The sequence below is a fragment of the Panthera uncia genome, chromosome A2, assembly GCF_023721935.1.
Source record: "Panthera uncia isolate 11264 chromosome A2, Puncia_PCG_1.0, whole genome shotgun sequence".
NCBI classification, from domain to species: domain Eukaryota; kingdom Metazoa; phylum Chordata; class Mammalia; order Carnivora; family Felidae; genus Panthera; species Panthera uncia.
The window spans coordinates 55,153,170-55,172,655 of NC_064816.1; the positions used below are offsets into that span (position 1 = coordinate 55,153,170).

Genomic DNA, 19,486 nt, shown 5'->3' on the forward strand with positions numbered 1-19,486 from the left:
GGATGGGTGGATGGATGGATGGATGGATGGGTAGGTGGGTAGATGGATAGGTGGATGGATGGATGGATAGATGGATAGATGGGTAAGTGGGTGATAGGTGGGTGGATGATTGTTGGTATGAATGTGTGCATATGCATGTAAGTCTTGACTCTGGAAGATACTTCAGGCTTCTTTGTTCTATACTCTTTCCAAAAAGACCCAGGATGCCCCACATTCCAGAAGCTACAGAGGTCCATGGTGTGTATGTAGGCAGTGGGGGTTGAATCATCCTGGAGGCTTAGGATGAGCTGTTGGAAGTGGGATCAGAGCTCTGCCTAGGGTTGCCCCATGCAGGTATGGTCTGAAGACTAGGGCACTATGGGTGGGGAGAGGAGAGTGGCTGCCCTAACAGGCTGGTGCACTTTGGAACACGGCGGGGGCGGTCCCCACAAATGATGCCTTTGCTCAGGCAGTAACCCTCCACTGGAGGCTAGAACTGAGCTTCCAGAGACCATGTGGACCACTACCAGGAAGGGTGTTACCCGGGTAGGGGTTGAGGGGAAAGGATCCTGGGGACCCAGTGGGCACCCATTACCACGGGCCAGGAAGGTTGAACAGGACACTTTCCTGGACGTCTTGGGGGAGGGAAAGCAGGTCTGAGCCACGTCTGTGTCAGGACCTAAGCTGAGATTGTCCTGTTACCTCTGGAGAAGAAGAGAGGCCCGCCCTGCCTGGCACTGGGCATTCACTGTCTCTTCTACCTGTCTAGTAACCCACCACCTGACCAACTCTCCATCAGCGCACCAATTTATATGCTCATCGACCCTTCTACCCATCCTCCCACAGACCTGTCCATCTACTACTCCTTCCCTTCATTCATCTGTCTGTCTGTTTTTCCATCCATCCGTCTATCCACCCGTTAGGCTAGCAATCCCACATACACAGCCTTTTCTCTGTTCTAAGCTGTCCTCACAGCAATCCTATGAGGAAATGCTATTATTATTCCCACTTTACAGATGAGATGTAGAAAGTGAGAGACAGAGAGGTTAAGTGACTTCCCCAAGAACACACAGCTGGTAAATGGCAGAGCTGTCTGACCTGACAGGCTGAGCTCTGAACCTCCCAGTTTTCTGTTCAGCCATCTAGCCACCCTTATAGCTGTCCATCATTCAGTCCCTTCACTCACCTGTCACTGTCCATCCAGTGGCCCATCCATCTCTGTCACCCATCCATCCTGAAGGTAATGCAGTTAGAGAACCAGGGGCCCTGAGGGGAGAGAAGGCCCGGACTGCCCATCTGGCTGGGCTGGGGTGGACTGCGGGGGTGGGGTGGGCTGCCCCGGGCTGGGCAGGGCTGCATGAGGCTGGAGGGAATTAGCCGAGTGACTGCCAGGATCATCTAATTAGGAACGCTAGTGATAAGAAGATAGGATCGAGGGTGATTAGAATCCTTTTAAAAAGCCACTCCATTAATTACAGAGACAGAGAGGGGCCTCTGGCTGCTCAGAATACCAATTGGCTGCCTAATCGGCCTCCATCAGCTCGCCCTGGGGAGGGTTCCTGGGACCGCTGTGTGACCTTGGGTGTGCCCTGCCCTCTCTGGGCCTCCCGTGCATGCACTGGATCAGGCTCTTCCTGAGATCACCTGGTCACCCAAGGTCCTCTTTTTCTTCCCAGGCCATGGCTTGCGGGGGGCAGGCAGGCCCCCTGAGGCCCTGAGGGTGGGCCTCAGACTGGGGACACAGAGGCTGCAAGCCAGGGAGGTTAGCCTGGCTCCCCAGGGAGGAGGCAGTCCTGACGGGGAGGAGTTTTCCCACGGCACCGGTGAATGAGGACAGCAAGGGTCAGAGAGGGAAAGTGAGCAAACAGCCAGTGGTGGTCAAGGGTGTGGGGGCTGAACTCAAGTCATGCCTGCACATCCCTGTGTCCTCACGCAGGCCCTGGGGAGGGACTCAGACGCCTCTGCTCTTAACACTTTTGGTCTTAGGATTTCAGAGGACACGACTCAGAACGATTTTCGGCAGGGAATATCACCTCTGCCAAGTTCCACACCTTCGTCTGTAGGAAGCTCGCCCCACCTCGTCCTTGGTAAGCTGGAGAGGGCCCCCCATCTTCTGAGATCCTTGGGCAGTGAGCAGCTGAGATCTGCCTCTGTGTTGTATGCCCATCCTATAAGCCCTGGGACAGCCCTGAACCCTGGGGGTCTCCAGCCCTGTCTCCATCCTCGCTGCCTCCTACAGACGGACCACCCCAGGGTGGGGCCTCAGGCTGAGCACAGGGCCTGGGGTCAGAGAAGCGCAGAGATCTTTGCTGGGGGAGCTCCAGGACCACAGGAAAGTTCCTCTTTGCAAAAATACATTACAGGTCAAGTCTCAGGCAAGGCAGGCAGAGGGGACCCTGGGTCGAGGGGAAGCATCTCATCATCCTGGGTCCCTTGTCTCTTAATTGGATGTAAGCAGCCACACAGCGTCCTGATTGCGTGGCCATGGGACCCTCAGGTGTCTCCTGTAGCTCCCCGACGGTTGTTGCATGACCCCATTAGCATCACCGTAAACGTATGACCATCCCTATGTCCACCATCAACCTCCCTCTTCCCCACCATCGCCATTATGACCATCCCTGCCTCCTCCAGTATCGCCAGCGATCGCACCAGGTCACTATCATCACATTGTCACCACCACCACATCCCACCTCTGACGCCACCGCCACTGTCATCACCGGCCTCCACCTCGACAGTATTCACGTTCCTTGACCCACGTCACCGCCATTAGTGTCACCAACACCATCTTCGTCTCAGCCAGTGTCACCCTCGCCACGACACCATTGCTACCGTCACTGCCACTACCCTTACTGTTGTCACCACCACCCGTGTCACCACCGGTGTCCCCTGGCCCAGTGTCCCCACTGCCCACCTCCCTCCTCATGCCCACCGTCATTGTCGCGTCTGTCACCCCCACCGCCCACACCACCTTCCCCTGAGCCACTGTCACCATGACCGCGTGCACACAGCTGCTGACCGTGACAGGTATGAAGACACAAAGTGTGAGTTTTCACGACCAGGGGACGACCTGGGCGCGTAAAGATCAGGGAAACGAGGCATCACTGATAGTCTTGGTCTGCTGCCCCAAAGTGGTGAGATCTTAAGAGTTTGCCTGGAAGCTGCTGGAATCTCACGATCTTCTGGGAAGCCCCCCCCCCCCCCCGCCGCCCCGCCCCTGAGCATCTCAGCCTGCATCTCTGAAGGGGGGCGGTTCTCAGAGGGTTGCCCAGAACTTCCTGCAGACCTCCAGTTGCCGTCGGCCCACAACGGCCTCTCTCTCCTCTGCTTTCCGTAGCTCATGCATTGGCAGACTCCACCCCGGAACCACATGGGGAAGGGGATTCTGGAAAATCTTCCCGAATTCTCTAGGACGCCGAGGGGACCATGGAGGAGGGCGGCGGCAACGCTGAGTTAGCAACAGAAACTCCAGGACATCGCACCTGCTGCTTCATCACCATCAGCATCAACACCGTAGCTAGAGCACATCGTGACTGTTGTCAGCAAGCCCTCCATTGCTGTCACAGGTCCTGTCGTGTTGAGCAGCGCTTCGGTCACCAGAGCATTGCCATCGCCGGCAGCACCAGGGCCACCCCCCACCCTCCGCATGCTGCAAGATCACCCACTCCCTAAGAGGATTGTGCCTCCCCACCTGTAGCCTGAGACGTGCGGACACTTCCTGGAGGAGTGCCATTCCCCACCTCGCTGATGCTGGCCTTGGCCTCATGGCATGAGCAAGGGCGACGTACATCCCATCCCGGGAGAAGTTTCCAGAGGCACTCCGCCTTTTGCCCGGCTCTTCCTCCCACCCTCTCTGCCACGAGAACGCCACGTTCCAGACCGGAGCCCTTCCTCATCCGGAATCCCAGATGAGAAGACGTGTGAGTTGGAACCCCAGCAGCTGACAGAAGTGGGCAAGGCCTAAATGGCTGTCGTAAGGCTCTGGGATGTGGGGGTTGTTACCAAAGCAAAGCTGTACAGCACGCAACTTCCTCTACTCCATTGCCTTTGTCACCATCACCGTCACTAACGTCACCACCTCCAGGACCATGGCTGCCATGACCACCCTCCCCGATAGGAGCCTTTCCATCACCTCCCCGTCACACCTCCACTGTCGCTATCAACGGTGCCCAATGACCGTCCATCCCGTCCATTGTTACACGTCCAGGGTCAGTGTCACCACCACCAGCACCTTGTCTGTCATTATCAACTCCACTATCACTGCCATACTTACTCTCACCCTCACCACTGCCTCCATGTCAGAAATGCTACCCTAATCACCTCCACCATGTTAACTGCCTTACTGGCCACCACACACCCCCTTCGCCGTCACTGTCCCCACAGTCGTCACCGAGAATTGGGCAGGCAGGCAGCTTTCCCCAGGTCCAATGGGCAGGCCCGTCGAGAACAGGCTGTGACTACAGTGACAGAAACAGTTACAAAAATAAAGAAGCGTTTTCATCTGTAGCTACACTCAGTGGACTTATTCTCGGTTGTCTATTTCCTCTACTGAGTGATATGTGTTAGGTGTCAGCCCATGTGGCAGATGGACACGGGGCACAGAGGACAAGTCCTGCTCCTGGGGAGGTGTATGGGGGTGACAGCATCTCTCACTCTAGGTCAGGCTTGCAAAGTGTCTCCAGATTCTGAGTTCCACCTCCTGGCATTTGGGATTGGCCAGAACCTGCTGTTCCCTGTTAGGTTCTGGGAATGTAGCACTGACAGAGAGGGAAGGAAGAGAGAAAGAGAGAGAGAGTACAGACAGGGGTATGGGGTAGGGACTAGAGAAAGGAAGACGGGCAGGGAAGGAAGGAAGGAGAGAAGGCAGAGGAATGCCTTCTTAAAACATTTTTTTATTACATTTATTTATTTTTGAGATACAGAGTGCAAGCGGGAGAGGGGCAGAGAGAGAGAGAGAGACAGAATCCGAAGCAGGCTCCAGGTTCTGAGATGTCAGCACAGAGCCCGACTCAGGGCTCGAAACCAGGAAGCGTGAGATCATGACCAGAGCTGAAGTCAGACACTTAACCAACTGAGCCACCCAGGCGCCCCAGGAATGCCTTCTTAGGTAGGACTTAGTGATCCCAACAGCTCTCTCCTCGCGGATGCGCTTACTAGGCAGTTTAGCCTGTGTTCCACCCCAACTGGAGGGGGTGAGGGGAAGGGAGTAAGAGACGTCAATCAGTAAATCAGTATAGTTCCTTGCTATTTCTAAGTACGATCATGGGATCATAGAATTAAGGATCTACATGGGAGCAAGAATTAAGGAAATGTAAATGCCTAGGAACCTGTGGTTACCTCACTCACCTTGCTAGCTTACTAAGTCACAAACTGGGTGACTTAACAGAGGGGCGCCTGGGTGGCTCAGTCGGTTAAGCGTTCGACTCTCGGTTTCAGCGCAGGTCATGATCTCACGGTCCGTGAGTTCGAGCCACGCGTCGGGCTCTGTGTTGACAGTGTGGAGTCTGCTTGGGATTCTGTGTCTCTCTCGCTCCCTATGCCTCCCCCACTCACGCTGTCTCTTTCTCACAAATAAATAAACTTGAAAAAAAAAAAAAAAGAACAAAAGCCTCAAACGGCAGAAACGTAACCTCTCACAGTCCTGGAGGCCGGAAGTCCACGAGCAAGGTGTCACAGGGCCGCACACCCTCCCTCTGGCCTCTGGCGACTTCAGGCTCTCCCTGTGCCACGCTGCTACCCCTCTGTTCTGTATGTCCCTGTAAGGACACTTGATAATCCAGGATGCTCTCATCTCGACACCCCTAATTTAATTACATCTGCAAAGATCTCTCCTCCAAATAAGATCACATTCACAGTTTCCAGCGATTAGGACAGGGACGTAGCTTTTGGGGAGGCCACGATCTAACCCACTACCCCCATTATCAATCCCGATTTCTCTTTCTTCCAGAGTTGCGCGGAATGCTTCTTTCCATTTGCTGTCCTCAGACAGCCCTGGGTTTGCCTCTGTCTCTCTCTCACTGACCTGCTGTGTGACCCTGAATACATCCTGCATGTCTCTGAGCCTCAGTCATTAAACAAACATTTACTGATCACCAGGCACGGAATACCCCTGCCTTTGTGGGGCTGACCTCTGAGGATCTGACCCTATTAAGGGGTACAAGAAGAATGAATTCCTGCGCCTGCCTCCCTGCCTGATTCCCCACTTCGGGCCCCCTCACTCTATCCCAACAACCCAGCTAAGTGGGCCTGTGGCAGGAAGGCCTCCCTCCCCCTCCCTGACCAAGGCTCACCTAGGCCCGATCCTGCGACAGATTCTGCCTCTGCTCCTTGGCTCCCAGGAGCTCAGCCAACAGACCCAGCGTGACCAAACTCCAAATTCCAGGCCCACCAAGGTGCCCACCTCTTTGGCAGGGGCAGGCCAGGTCCAGAGCTGGGGGATTTGCCCCGCCCCGGATGGGGGGGGCTGATGTCACAAAGGGCCCAGCCTCTGCTCCGCAGGGGGGCCTGCCCCTGGCCTGGCCCCACTGTGGCAGTGCTCCCTCCCCCTCCCCCTGTCAGTGGAGGCGCCCACCTGTCCCTGAGAACTGGTACTATGAAAGGGTAGACTCACTGGGCAGAGCCGTGCCCGGAGCCAGTAGATTCCAGCAAGGCCCCCCCCGCCGCTGAGGGAGCCACACCAGCTGTTGCCTCCTCTGAGCCCATCCCTGCCACCCAGGCCACCGGTGCCCACCTCACCTTCTGCCCCACCTTCGCCTCCCCCTTCTCCCCACCCCTGCCTCGGCATGGCCAACTATTACGAAGTGCTGGGGGTGCAGGCGAGCGCCTCCCCAGAGGACATCAAGAAGGCCTACCGCAAGCTGGCCTTGCGCTGGCACCCGGACAAGAACCCCGACAACAAGGAGGAGGCTGAGAAGAAGTTCAAGCAGGTGTCCGAGGCCTACGAGGTGCTGTCCGACTCCAAGAAGCGCTCCGTGTACGACCGAGCGGGCTGCAACAGCTGGCGGGCCGGTGGCGGGGCCAGCACCCCCTACAGCAGCCCCTTCGACACCGGCTACACCTTCCGTAACCCCGAGGACATCTTCCGCGAGTTTTTCGGTGGCCTGGACCCCTTCTCGTTCGACTTCTGGGACACCCCTTTCAACAGCAACCACGCTGGCCAGGGCCACGGCCTGAGGGGGGCCTTCTCGGCCGGCTTTGGCGAGTTCCCGACCTTCATGGAAGCCTTCTCGTCCTTCGACGCCCTGAGCCGGGGTGGCGGTGCCAGCCACACCACCTTCTCGTCCACCTCCTTCGGGGGCTCCGGCAGCTCGGGGTTCAAGTCGGTGATGTCGTCCACCGAGCTGGTCAACGGACACAAGGTCACCACCAAGCGCATCGTGGAAAACGGGCAGGAGCGCGTGGAGGTGGAGGAGGACGGGCGGCTCAGGTCAGTGACCATCAATGGCAAGGAGCAGCTCAAGCAGGTGGACAAGTGACCCAGGCCACCTGGGCCCCTGGCCTGCCACCCGCCGCCGCGCCCCAGGGCGTGAGTGCGGCTGATGCTTAATAAAGGTGCCAAGTGAGTTCATGAGAACAGCTTGCCTGCATGTGGCGGGGGTGGGGGGGGGGGGGGGGGGAGAGGGGGGCAGTTGCTTGGGAGCGTGGGGAACCTGCTTGGCAGGCCGGGCCCCAGCCACAGAGGGGTGTGTGTGCTCTGGCCCGTGGGTGCCGCCTGCACATGTGGGCCGCGTTCGTGGTTTGTGACCCCTCTCGTGCCGTGACTGCCTATCCTTCTCGGCCCAGCCTTATGACTCTGAGCCTGCCGTTGGCTCTCTGATGGGGCCGCATCATCCTCCCAGGGCCTCCCAGCTCCACGTCTCAGCCCCCTGCCCCCCAGTGATTTTTCATTTGGCCATCGTGCCCAACCCAAGCTGCATCGCTTCACCTGCCTTGCTGTAAACCGTCAGTGGCTCCCACTGCTCTAAGCATAAAGACCTCAGGCCTCATCCTCACCATGAGGCCCTAGTGGCCTGGCCCCTGAACGCCTTCCTGGTCTCACGTCCCGGCAACCCTCACTCTCTAAGCTCCAGACATACTGACCTCCTCTCTATTTCTCCATGGAACCAAATGTCTTGCAACCTCAGGGCCTTTGCACATGCTGTTCTCCCTGGTAATTGCCCACTCATCTGTAGGCTTTTGCTCAACCACCACCTCTTCAAGGAGGCCTTCTGAGGACTGGGACCCTGTTATATAATTTCCAGTTGACCCCCAAAGTAACCCTATGTAGGAGGGACTTTTGCCTGAGGGTCACATGTGTGGACACTGTGCACACATCTCTGTCTGTATATGTCCAGCACAGAGAAGTGGAAGATGGTTTGAGTTCAGTCTGCTGCCCCAGTGGACCATAAACACAAAAACAGGAACTCTGATCCTGTTTTTGCTCACGTCCAGCACCTACCCCAGGGCACGAAGACAGTAGATACACAGTAAATATTTGTTGTATGAAGGTGTTTGCGTGGGCATGCTTGTGTGTGTTTGTCCATGACCCTGAGTGAGGTTGCTACAGCTGGACCACAGGGCTCTGTCCTCGGCATTGTGTCCTCAGTGTTGGCACTAGGGCATTGAAGGAGCCACAAAAGGCACGGGCCTCACATTCTCAGACACACTCCATTGGGAGTGAGCTTCCCATCACGGAAGGAGTGACAGTGCCGAATTCTGATTCCGTGTGGACCTGCCGAGTGCTAGTCTTTTAAAAATATTTTTTAAGCATATTTTTATGCTGAAGCAATCTCCAGTTTCAGATGTGTCCTGCACTTTTAATTCAGCGCAATTCAAGAGATATGTATTGGGCGGATTATTATATGCCAGGCACAGCGCCAGGTCCTGGGGATACAGCAATGGGCAAGACAGACTCCTGCACCGATGGGGCAGACGTTGTACTGGGGAGCCAGAGAACAAGCAGGTGTGTGGAACATTGTCCCCTGTCCCTGTCATAATGAATGTGAGGGAGGAAATACAGGCAGGTAGGCTCATGGAGAAGGATGGGGTCAAGGGCACGGGCAGGCGAGTTTTCAGTTGGGGAATGGAAGTGAGATCAGGGACCATGTAGTTATCTGGGGGAAAAGCATTCTCGACAGAGGGAAGAGTAAACGCAAACCCTGCCCTGTTGAGGAACAGCAAAGAGGCCAGTGAGGGCCATACCCACAGTTCCATTTGATGCCCACGCTCTCCCAGATCGTAGTCGTTGACCCACGTTACATAAGAGGAAACTGAGAGGAGAGTCACATAACTGGCAAGTGGCTGAGCCAGGATTTCATCCAAAGGATTTACCTTCAAAATAATAATGGTAACAATAACAATAATAATAATAATCGCGGCAACAAAGGAGGAGTGTGCCTGTGAGTGTGTCTGCCAGTGTGTGTGTATGCGTGTGTGCACGCATGCACGAATGCATCTATGAAAGATCGGCATGCTGGCAATTCCTTATTCCTTGGGGGCTGGAGTGGAGCCAGAAATAGAGGCGATTCCAGGCTTCAGGGTTCAAGGCCGATTAGTGACAGGGTCTTTGGTTCCGAGGCTGCGAAGAGGGGGTGTGTGGGCGAGGCCAGGAAAGGCACTGTGAGTACCAATCATCCTGGGGCCTGATCAGGTTTTGCTCACCTATGCATCTCGACTCCTGGCCTGGCAAGTAGTAGGTGTCCAATAAATGATGTGAAATGAAGGGAGGTCGGAGCACACTGTTCCAGGGAACAGCAAGAATCAAGGGATGTGTTCAGAGGACAGCTTCCAGAACTCATGATGGGCGAGACTTCTGGGGAGGCCATAAACCTATAGGGGAGGGTGGGATCTGGCCAAAGACAGACCTGGGAGGAATTCATTCCCATTTCCCAATGCACACTTAAGCTGAGGAGCACCCATCATGGAAGTCAGGGTGTGGTGCTGGAAGCCTGCAGGTGGACCTGGGTACTTATCTACAAGGGGAACCTGTTGAAGGTTTCTTCTAAGAAGTCAAGGGGCATCACCCCAGATCTCTAGGGGATACAAAGCCCCTTGGGTGCTGCAAGTGCCCTGGCTGAGAGGACACTGTAGGTGACCTGGCTGTTGGCCGCACCTCCAGGCTCTGCCTAGCCTCTAGCTTCTTGGGTCCCGCCTCCGGGAGCCTCTGGGACAGACCAGCAGCTGGAGGTCTCCTAACCATGTTACCGGAGGAGCAGGAGAGCCCCATGACGCACAGAAGGTTGAACCCCAGCTCCCAGCCCTGCAATGGGACTAACTTCATCAAAGCCCCCACTACAGCATTAACCACCTGACCTGTGCCCCTGCCGACCTGCTAATTTCACCAATTACTGGCCAACCGCGGCTGCATCAAGTGGGCCCGCTTAGCTCTGACAGCTGCTGGGCAAATCCAATTACGGCCGGCCGCCCAGGCGGTCGCATGGCCCTGGAGCTGGGTGCACAGCACAGATCCGGGTGCTTGCAAAGCACTGGTGTTCCCAAACACCCCCAGGATCCCCGGGCCAAGGCTCACGGCCGGCACTCCCTTCCTTTCACCAAGCCTGGCTCCAAAGCCCGTGCTTTCTCTCTCCAGCTCAGACCTGTGACCGATCATGGCATTCCCCTCCCAAACTCCTCCTGCGGCTGCCTGACTCGGCGCCTACTGTATCTGGCCACAAGTGTGCCGGGTCGTCAGCCACCCCGCTGAATCCTGTCTCAACCCTTAGTCCCCAGACTGAGGAACTGAAGCCCGGACAGGCTGGGGTGCACCTAGGGATGCACAACCAAAGATAAAGTCCAAACTCCCCAAATGGGCATTCGGGGCCCCTGCTGCCTTTCTAGCCGCACGTCTCACCCGCCCCCCACAGGCACTGGCTGCCGGGCCTGTACGAGCATCCACGGCTCGTACATTCTGTTCCCACACTCTGAGCCACCCTTCTCACCTCCTTTGGCCTGCCTGTTAAATTCATCCTTGGGGGCCTTGCTTCCATTGTCACCCCCTTGCAGAGGCCTCCCCGGGCCTCGCCGGAGCAGGACCTTCTGGCCGAGGGAACCCGGCCGTCTGGGCCTGGCTTTGTGCCAGGTGCCGAGACTTGCGGCAGCAAGGAAGCCTGGGGCCCCCACAGAGCCCCCATGGCCCAGCACGCACACCCTGACTTGGCCAGGCTGGTTGGGTCCAGCTCTGTCCCACTTCTCATGCAAGAGTGCCCTGGGGGGGGGGGTGACATTGAGGGCCCACTCCTGGCCCAGCCTCAAGGGGCCTCCTAAGCGGTGAAGGGCCCCACCTTCAGAATGTAGCTCCTCATTTCCACTGCTGCCTCCTGGACACCCCCCATCACTCCCCTGGACATTGTGTCAGCCTCCCCCTGGGCTGCCCTGCCTCCTCCTTTCTCCTCCTTCATGCTGTTCTTATCCCGGCAGACAGAAGGATCTTGTGAAAAAGAGTCTGAGGAGACACTCAAAGGAAAAGCCAAAGTCCTAATGGTGGCTACAAGGCCCTGCATCAAGGGCCCCCTGCGACATCCGTGGTTTTCCCATTGCTAGCTCTTCTCCAGCCCCACTTGCCTTCTCACCAGCCTGTACACATACCTGGCATGCTCCTGCCTCAGGCTCTTTGCACTGGCTGTACCCTCTACCTGGAACCCTCCTCCCAGCTTGCCAAGCAGTCACCTCATTCCACACCTGCCTTCCGGTCTTTGTGCCTCTCCCTAGGCCCCCCTCACTCTCTCTGCTGCTGTCCTGCCTCGGGACTTTTGCACATGGTGACCCCTTTACCTGAAACACCTCTCCCCACTCAGCCCCACCCAGCTAAACTCCTGCCAACCCCTCTGGTCTCTTCCCAGATGCCACTTCCTCAGGGAGACCTCAGACCTAGTCAGGCTTCCCCTTCTCCACCCCTCACCTCACCCCAGGGTCCCCCCCTCATCCCTCCAGGGCCCCTGGAACTTGAAAGGGACCCAAATCAGGTAGGGAAGGAGTGGGGTCCCCATCACGGGTTGGACAACATGGCGTCCCGGCATGTTCTTCTGGCACTAGGATTTAGTGACACTGGAACATTTTACAAGTCAGGGCACCAGAGCCCTGGGGAGGGATGCTCCCTGGTTCACAGAGCAGGTGGGGAGCCAGCTCTGCAACCTGTCTGCTATGAGTAGCCTCAGGCCTGGCCAGCAGTGTGACCCCCACAGGCGTGTTTCCACCGGAGTCTGGTTTCTGCATGGACTGGGGTTGGGGGGCAATGTTCTCAACCCTACTGAGTCCCCAGGAAGAACTTTGTATGCATACTTTCCCCAGGGACTTGCACCAGCCCAAAAGAGGGCTATGTGCCCCCATTTTACAGATGGGGAAACTGAGGTTCAGAGGGTTAGAGACTTGGTCAAGGTCATACTGCCATGCGGGGGAGCCTGTTCTGCCCTCCTCATCCTTCCCCCCACCCCTGCACCCAGGGCCTGGGGCGGGGTGGGTGGGGCCCAGGCAGCCTCTGCCCGCCCTCCCTCCCTCTGGCCAGTCGATGTTATCGCAGCTGATTTAATTTCAAAGACGGATTGAGCCTTGGCGGGAGGGAGAGAGGCTAATCGCAGCCGCCATCTGCCCCGTTGTCATGGGGATGGGCTCCCAGCAATTGTGCAGGGGCTGGACCCAGATAAGGGCAACACAGTGGGCTGGAGGGGACTGCAGTGGGTGGGGTGGGGATGGGCAGGACGATGGGGGAGCAGGGCGAGACACAGGAGGAGGAGAGACCCATGGCCCCAAGAGAGGCAGGGGGCACTGAAGCACAAGGGCACAGGGGTGTCAGGGAGCTGGGGGAGAGGGCTCAAGGGTGCCCGAGCACAGAGAGACACAGAGAGACTGAGAGACACCGGAAGGCAGCTGGCAAATGGATGGCTGAGCAGAGGCTACGGGCAAGGCCAGTGATTGCAAGTCGGGTGACAAGAATGCCTTGCTCGCCCACTGCCCTCCTGGCCAAAGACTCGGACCGTGGCTACAGGGCCCTGCTGAGCCAGGCCATTCAGCCATGCCATCGTCTCCCACAGCGGCACTGCCACTGGGCCGGGGCCTTGGTGGGACGTTCAGATCTCCCCAGACTGCCCCTCTACCTCAATGTCACAGACCCCGGAGTCCCTCCCTGGCTAGGCAGGGTCCCAAGCTCGGCAGGAAACTGGCACCCTAGCTATTTCTACCAAATAGCTGCCAGGGCCCTTGGTCTGGCTCTTAGGACATCAAAACTTGCCAAGTCAGCAATGGCTTCATCTTGGGGGTGGAAGGGAGGTGCTGAGCGCCTCACGGCACACTGGTCCACAAATGTCATCCGCGTGCCCATTTTTACAGGACAGGGGTTTGCAAAGAGAGCTCCCCTTGTAACTCATTCGACAAATACTTGTCAGTCAGCTCCTGTGTGCCAGGCCTGGGAAGGTGTTGGGACAAGACCTCCGGGCTCTGCTCTGCCACCCCCACCGCCCAGGCTCCACGTTCCCAGGACTCAGGGCCTGGCATGCCTTAGCTCCATCCTCAAGGTGCCCCCACCCTGCTTTCACAGCTGAAGCTCTAGCACATTCCACCTCGGGTCTGTGTGCCTTTGCAGATGTTGGCCCCTCCCCGGGAACCAATGGCGAATCAGCGATTTCAATTGTTTTTTTCTGACGTTTATTTATTTTTGAGAGATACAGAGACAGAGTGCGAGCGGGGGAGGGGCAGAGAGAGAGGGAGATCCAGAATCCGAAGCAGGCTCCAGGCTCTGAGCTGTCAGCACAGAGCACGACACGGGGCTCAAACTCATGAACCGTGAGATCACGACCTGAGCCAAAGTCAAATGGCCAACCGACTGAGCCACCCAGATGCCCCTCGAATTGGCAATTTTAAGACAGTAGTTTCCTATGGCATCTCAGACCTCAGCCCGTAAGGACCTCCTGATTGCCCTTCCCTTACTGTCTGCCACTGTTTGGTCCTGCGTCTGCATCAGACCAGCAGAGGTGAGTGTCACTCTCTGTCCCGTCCAGTGCCCAGCTCACAAGGGCCTCAGGAATGCTGCCTTGTTCATTCTCCGCAGCAGGGTCAGACTTCAGATCTGTCCACCCACTGTGTGCTAACCCGGGGAGGTCCCTGGTGGATTCTAGGAAGGAACCACTGCCCTAGCCTCCTCCCTGGGCTCTGGGCCGCCAGCCCCAACCTGCCGGAGGTGGCCCTCCAGGGACAGCTCCTTTGACCTTGTCACCCCCCTGCTCCAGCCCTCAGAAAAAAACAAGGCACTTTGTTCCTTCCTGAAGGCCACCATCATTCCTAACTTGTTCTACCATCATCTGTTGCTGGAAGTCTAAAGTCCGAACTCCCCAAAGTGGCTCATAGGAAAATACCTGTATCTCCTCCGACTTGGGGACAAATGGGAACCTCCCAGTATACCCGCAGGTGGAGGTCTCCAAACCCCTCTTCAAGACCCAGGACAAAGTCCCATCACCTGCCGAGACCCTGAATTCCAGCCTCCTCCTTACCACCTCCCACATCCCTCTTTTATCCACAATGGATGATTGTTATCTGTCTACCTACCTACCTACCTACCTGTCATTGTGAAATATACATAACACAGAATTTACCATTTTAACCATTTTAAGTGTCCAGTTCAGTGGCACCAAGTATACTTACACTGTTGTGCAGCTGTCCCCAACCAGCCGTCTCCAGACTTCTACATCTGTCCAAACTGAAACTCTGTCCCCGTTAAACACTAACTCCCCATCCCCCTCCCCCAGCCCCTGCACCCACCACTCCACTTGCTGTCTTTGCGACTTTGGCGACTCCAGGGACCTCACGGAAGTGGAATCATGCAGTATTTGTCCTTCTGTGGGGCTTTTGTTGCTCGGACTTGCCCTTTTCTCTCCTGACCCCATGGACAGGCGTCTCCACCTAAAGTGCTCGGCACGGCCGTGGGTGATTCGGCTGAGGCTGACCCCAGCCAGAGGCTTCAGTGAGAAGCAATATTTTGGAACAGCTTTAAAGACTCCCGGCACCCTCTATGTACTTGGCAATTCTTTACGGACAAGTTCGTAGGACAAACCCGAAATTTCTTTTTACAGCTCGTGCTTATTACAACAAATAAAAAACGTCTAGAATATAAAATAAAAACACCCCCATAGACACACCCCTCAATTGGCTCCCCAGAGTTTCCACTGGGGGCAGTTTCCCGAGGCCCATGGCCAACGTTTTGGAAAGCTGTACTGTGCGTGTATAGATTTTTCCTTTTTAACCAAAACATCTTACCCGTGTCGTAACAGCCCTTGCTTTGTCCACAAAACGATATGCTGTGGACAGTGGCTGCCCTCCATAGCATGCAAAGGCGGCTCCGACGGGCGGGGATCCTCACCCCATCTCACGGGAGGGGAAGCTGAGGCCTCGTGGTGGAAGGGAGTTGCTTGGGCTTGCCAGACAGGAGGAAGAGGGGTGTGGCCCGATCCCAGGTTGGCCGGACAGCCAGCCTCTGATGCCCCTGAGTGGGTCTTCTCTCCTGGAGACAGATGCCCGGCAGCCCAGGGACTGAGGTCTGCAGATCCCTGTTTTCATCATCAGGCCTGCCAGAACTCAAGTGGACGGAGTGGGGACACCCCCTTGGGAGTAGTGGAGGGGGGCGGGCGCACAGGCCTCCAGCTGCAGGCAAGATGTGCACCATCTTGTTCTGGAAGGAGGAAGGAGGTAGAGTCAGATAGATGGGAGTCCATCCCGGGGCAACTCACCTCAACCCTCCGCGCCTCGGTTTCCTTGTCTGCCCAAATGAGGAGTTACTACCTACTACGCGGTGCCCCTCACACTGGCACTGGGGGCGTGGGGATACGTGGGCAATGCTCGTGTATGCCTTCCTCCCCTCAGGGTCCCCAGGGCTGGCGTGAGGGTAGGGGCAGCTGGCTGGCTTCCTGCGGCCCTACAAGCCACCCTCCCAGGTCCCACCCGTGGCCTTTGCTCTCTCCTCATTTCTCCACGTCTCTTCCTTGGCAATCCAGGGCTCTCACTTTCTTCGGGATTTCTCAGGGAAGCAGCCTGTAATGGTTTCGTCTCGCTGCTGTAACAGATTACCACACACTTAGGGGCTAAACGCAGCACAGCTTTATTCTCTTAGAGCTCTGCAGGCCAGAGTTCCAAAGCGGGCCTCACTGGGCTAGAATCGAGCTGTTGGCGATTCCTTCTGGAGACTCCAGGGAGAAGTGTCTCCGTGCCCCTTGAGGCCACCTGCATTCCTTGGCCCGGGGACCCGTCATCCACCTTCAGAGTGGACAGTGTAACGTCTCCAGTCACCCTCTCTGACTCTGACCCGCCTGCTTCTCTGTGACCCTTGTGGTTATACTGGACTAACATGGATAATCCAGGATGATCTCATCTCAAGACCCTTAACTTAATCACACGTGCAAAGTCCCTTTTGCCACTTCGGGTAACAGGCAGGGTCTGGGGACTAGTACGGGGACACCTTTGGGGTTGTTATTCAGCCCTCCACAGGGCCTGGAGAGAGGACAGGGGACGGAGGAGCTGGTAAGAGGCCAGCTCATGGCCACCTACTTCTCCAAATGCTTCCTGCCTGGTCCCCGGTGCCCATCCCCTGAACTGGTGGATGCGGTGGGATGTGTCTGGATCGGAGCAAAGGTGAAGAGATGAGGGGCTGTGGCTGGGAGCCAGGACTAGGAGGGAGGCCCTGCAAGGTGTGGCTGGAGCCAGCACCTGGGTGTGCAGCGAGGCAGGCGGGCAGCTGGCGGGGTCCCGGCCCTGCTCGGCCCCCCCGTCTGGGGACCCCCAGACCTGTTCCTCCCCCTGTCTGGGACTTGCTTCTCCATCTGCCAAAGCTCTCCCTCTCTCCTCTCCCCTGGCGCTGGGAGCCCCCTACCCCAGAACCCCTGGCATCTCGTCCATCTGACTCGTAATTCATCCCTTCGATTGAGACCTGAGAACGGTCTGGACACAGGTCTCGGTCAAGGCCCGGGATCACAGTGCAGATCTAGTCCCGGTGGGATGTCCACAGGGGCATTGTGGCTGAGGTTTGGCCAGCACAATGGGCCTCTCCTCCACAGGCCTTGCGAGGCACGGGAGTCGGGCGGCGCTGGGCCAGGGCCACCCTGCCCGTCAACCACACTGTGCTGTCACACCCCAAAGCAGGAACCTGGCACCGCCAGCCACTTGAGCCCCCAGGCGCCGTGGTTATGCCTGCGGTCACCCGAGCAGCCGGTCAGGAAACCCCTGGGGTCGTGGGGTTCTGGGGTGGCAGCGAGGGTACATACAAGCCACCTTCTCCAGACGCTCCGGCTGCCCTTTGCCACACCGAACCCTCGCCACACCTGCACACACTCCCCGGCGCCACACCTCCGGCCACGCGGCTCCCACCCCCAGAGCATCCTCCCAGCCCCTCCCCATCACGGCCAAGGAGAGCGGCCTTCTTACGGCCATGGTCCCCGCACCCCGTTCCTCCCTTGTTTGGAACCCAGGAATCAGCCTCTCTTCATGTGCGGGTTCCTGGGCGTCTTGCACCCGGCATCTGAGTTGTCAGCACCTCGAGGGCACGGACCGTTTTGCTCTGTCTCCAGAGCTCGGTAGTGACCACTGAGTGGAGACAGTCTTCCCCCGCATGGCCAAAGGAGATGGGTCTGGTGTCCCAAGGGTCCCTGTGGCTGGGGGAGGGGGAGAAGCCGACCGGGCCCGGGTCCCTGCCCCACTCTGGTGTGGCCCTCCAGCCGTGTAGCCCCGGAGCCGGGGCCTCCGACTGGGTCCCTTTAGAGAAGGAGAGCAGGAACATTAATTACAAGGGACGCTCCCCATACTTGTTTTAAATTGATATTTAATTAAAAAGTTAATTATTCATCAGGCTTATCGATTACCTGCCCGTTGCTGGCTGGGAAAGGCTGGCCTGTGGATTCGTCCGCTGCAAGAGGGTCTGTGCTGCTTGCCGAGCGGGGTCAGTGGCGCTGTCTCTGTTCAGATTTGCTTGGCCGCCGCTCTTGCTGATGGGCTGGATCTCTGCCCAGAAGGCCCGGCTGACGCGGGATGTGGGTACCGTTCAGATCTAAGTCTCAGGCTCTCCATGGCTGCCACTGCTGGCCCAGGCACTGCCTCCCCACTCTCCTTTCTGTCTTGAGCTCTAGGCTATGGATCTGTTGGCCTGCACTCTGTCAGCCTTCTTCCTGGACGTCCCACAGCCACAGCTCACTCCCGGGGCCAAGCATGAGCTTGGCACTTTCCTCACCAAATCTGATCCCCACTCTGTGTCCCTTCTCAGGTGTGGCCCCTCTGGTCAGCTGGTCGCCCACCTGGGCAGCTGGGAATCATCCCGACCTCCTCCCTCTCAGACTCTGCGTCCTCTGGATTCTTCCCCCGTGTGCTCTGTGCCAATACCCCGGTCGAAGCTGTCATAAACTCTCATCTGGAAGAGGTGAGGAATCAAGCCAGGGGAAGGCGTGGGGAGAGCATTCCCCACAGAAAGCACAGTAAGTGCCAAGGCCCTGACGCAGCGGCATTGACTGAAAAGCAAAGAATGGAATGAGGAGTTGTAGAAGAGTAGATTATGTACAAAGACTCATGGGCCCTTCACGGGCTGCCTTCTTCGTTGGTCAGATGGGAAGCCATCACAAGGTTCAGGGCTAAGGAGGGGCCAAATGGACTCCATCACAGTTCACCCCTCTCTCTCCCCTTCTGTTCCAGTTAGAGCTACCTGGTTACAAGAGAGAGAAAACCACAGTAGCTAACGTAACTTAAAAGGGGGTGGGGCGCTACTGAACCGGTACAGGCTGGGTCAAAGGAACAAGAAATCCCGACACGTGTGAGAAGGCCAGGAGCCCGGGCAGCTCCCGGATTGAGGGGGTGGACTCTCCGGGTTACTCTGCCACCGGAGCGATCGGCCCTGACAGCCCTCCACCCCGTGTGAATCTGATCAAGGGTCTATTGGCCAGGTGTGTGTGGAGAAGGGCGGGCACTATGGTCATCAACACTGCCATCGCCACCATCATCCCCTCCACCACCGTCAACACTCCAGCCATCAGTGCCATGTGCAGGGTCTCTGTGCCAGGAGGGACACGTGAGTACAAGGTCCAGGAGGGAGAGAGCCAGGAGCATGGTGGCAGGGACCGGACAGTGTGCAGGGTCTGGCATGAGTGTTGCCACCTTGATCTTCATGGCAATGGGGAGTCACAAAGTGGCGTGAAGCTGGAAGGTGACATCAGAATTTGGACGGTGAAAAGACACATCTGACAGCAGGGTGCAGAGAGGATGACAAGGGGCCAGGACGGCAACAGGGATACCAGTTAGGAGGACATCACCGTCATCCAGGTTGAGGCTAACAACCCACCTAGGGGGGTTGGGGTAGAGATGGGGAGGCGAAGAGAGGTTCAACGGCTATTGGGAAGTAAGTCCTATATCAGCATCCAGCCAATCTTATTTCAACAATATCCCCATCCACTCCTCCAACCCTGGGCTATTTTAAGCAAATCCCTGATGTCCTATTATTTCATCCAGAAAGATATGATAAAGACTTAAAAGCATAACCGTGGTGTCCTCACCACACCTAAAAAGCAATAAATCTTGG

At 57.1% G+C, this 19,486-nt stretch overlaps 2 protein-coding genes across 2 annotated transcripts in view; both read left to right on the forward strand.

The window, feature by feature from the left end:
• The window catches only part of GATA2 (GATA binding protein 2), an 89,867-nt gene that overhangs the window by 19,110 nt on the left and 51,271 nt on the right, over positions 1–19,486 (forward strand). The gene's annotated exons all lie outside the window — the stretch shown is intronic.
• On the forward strand, positions 6,476–7,549 carry DNAJB8 (DnaJ heat shock protein family (Hsp40) member B8). The gene has a single exon (XM_049641117.1). The coding sequence runs from the start codon at positions 6,759–6,761 to the stop codon at positions 7,449–7,451; it is 693 nt and encodes a 230-aa protein (XP_049497074.1). The 5' UTR covers positions 6,476–6,758; the 3' UTR covers positions 7,452–7,549.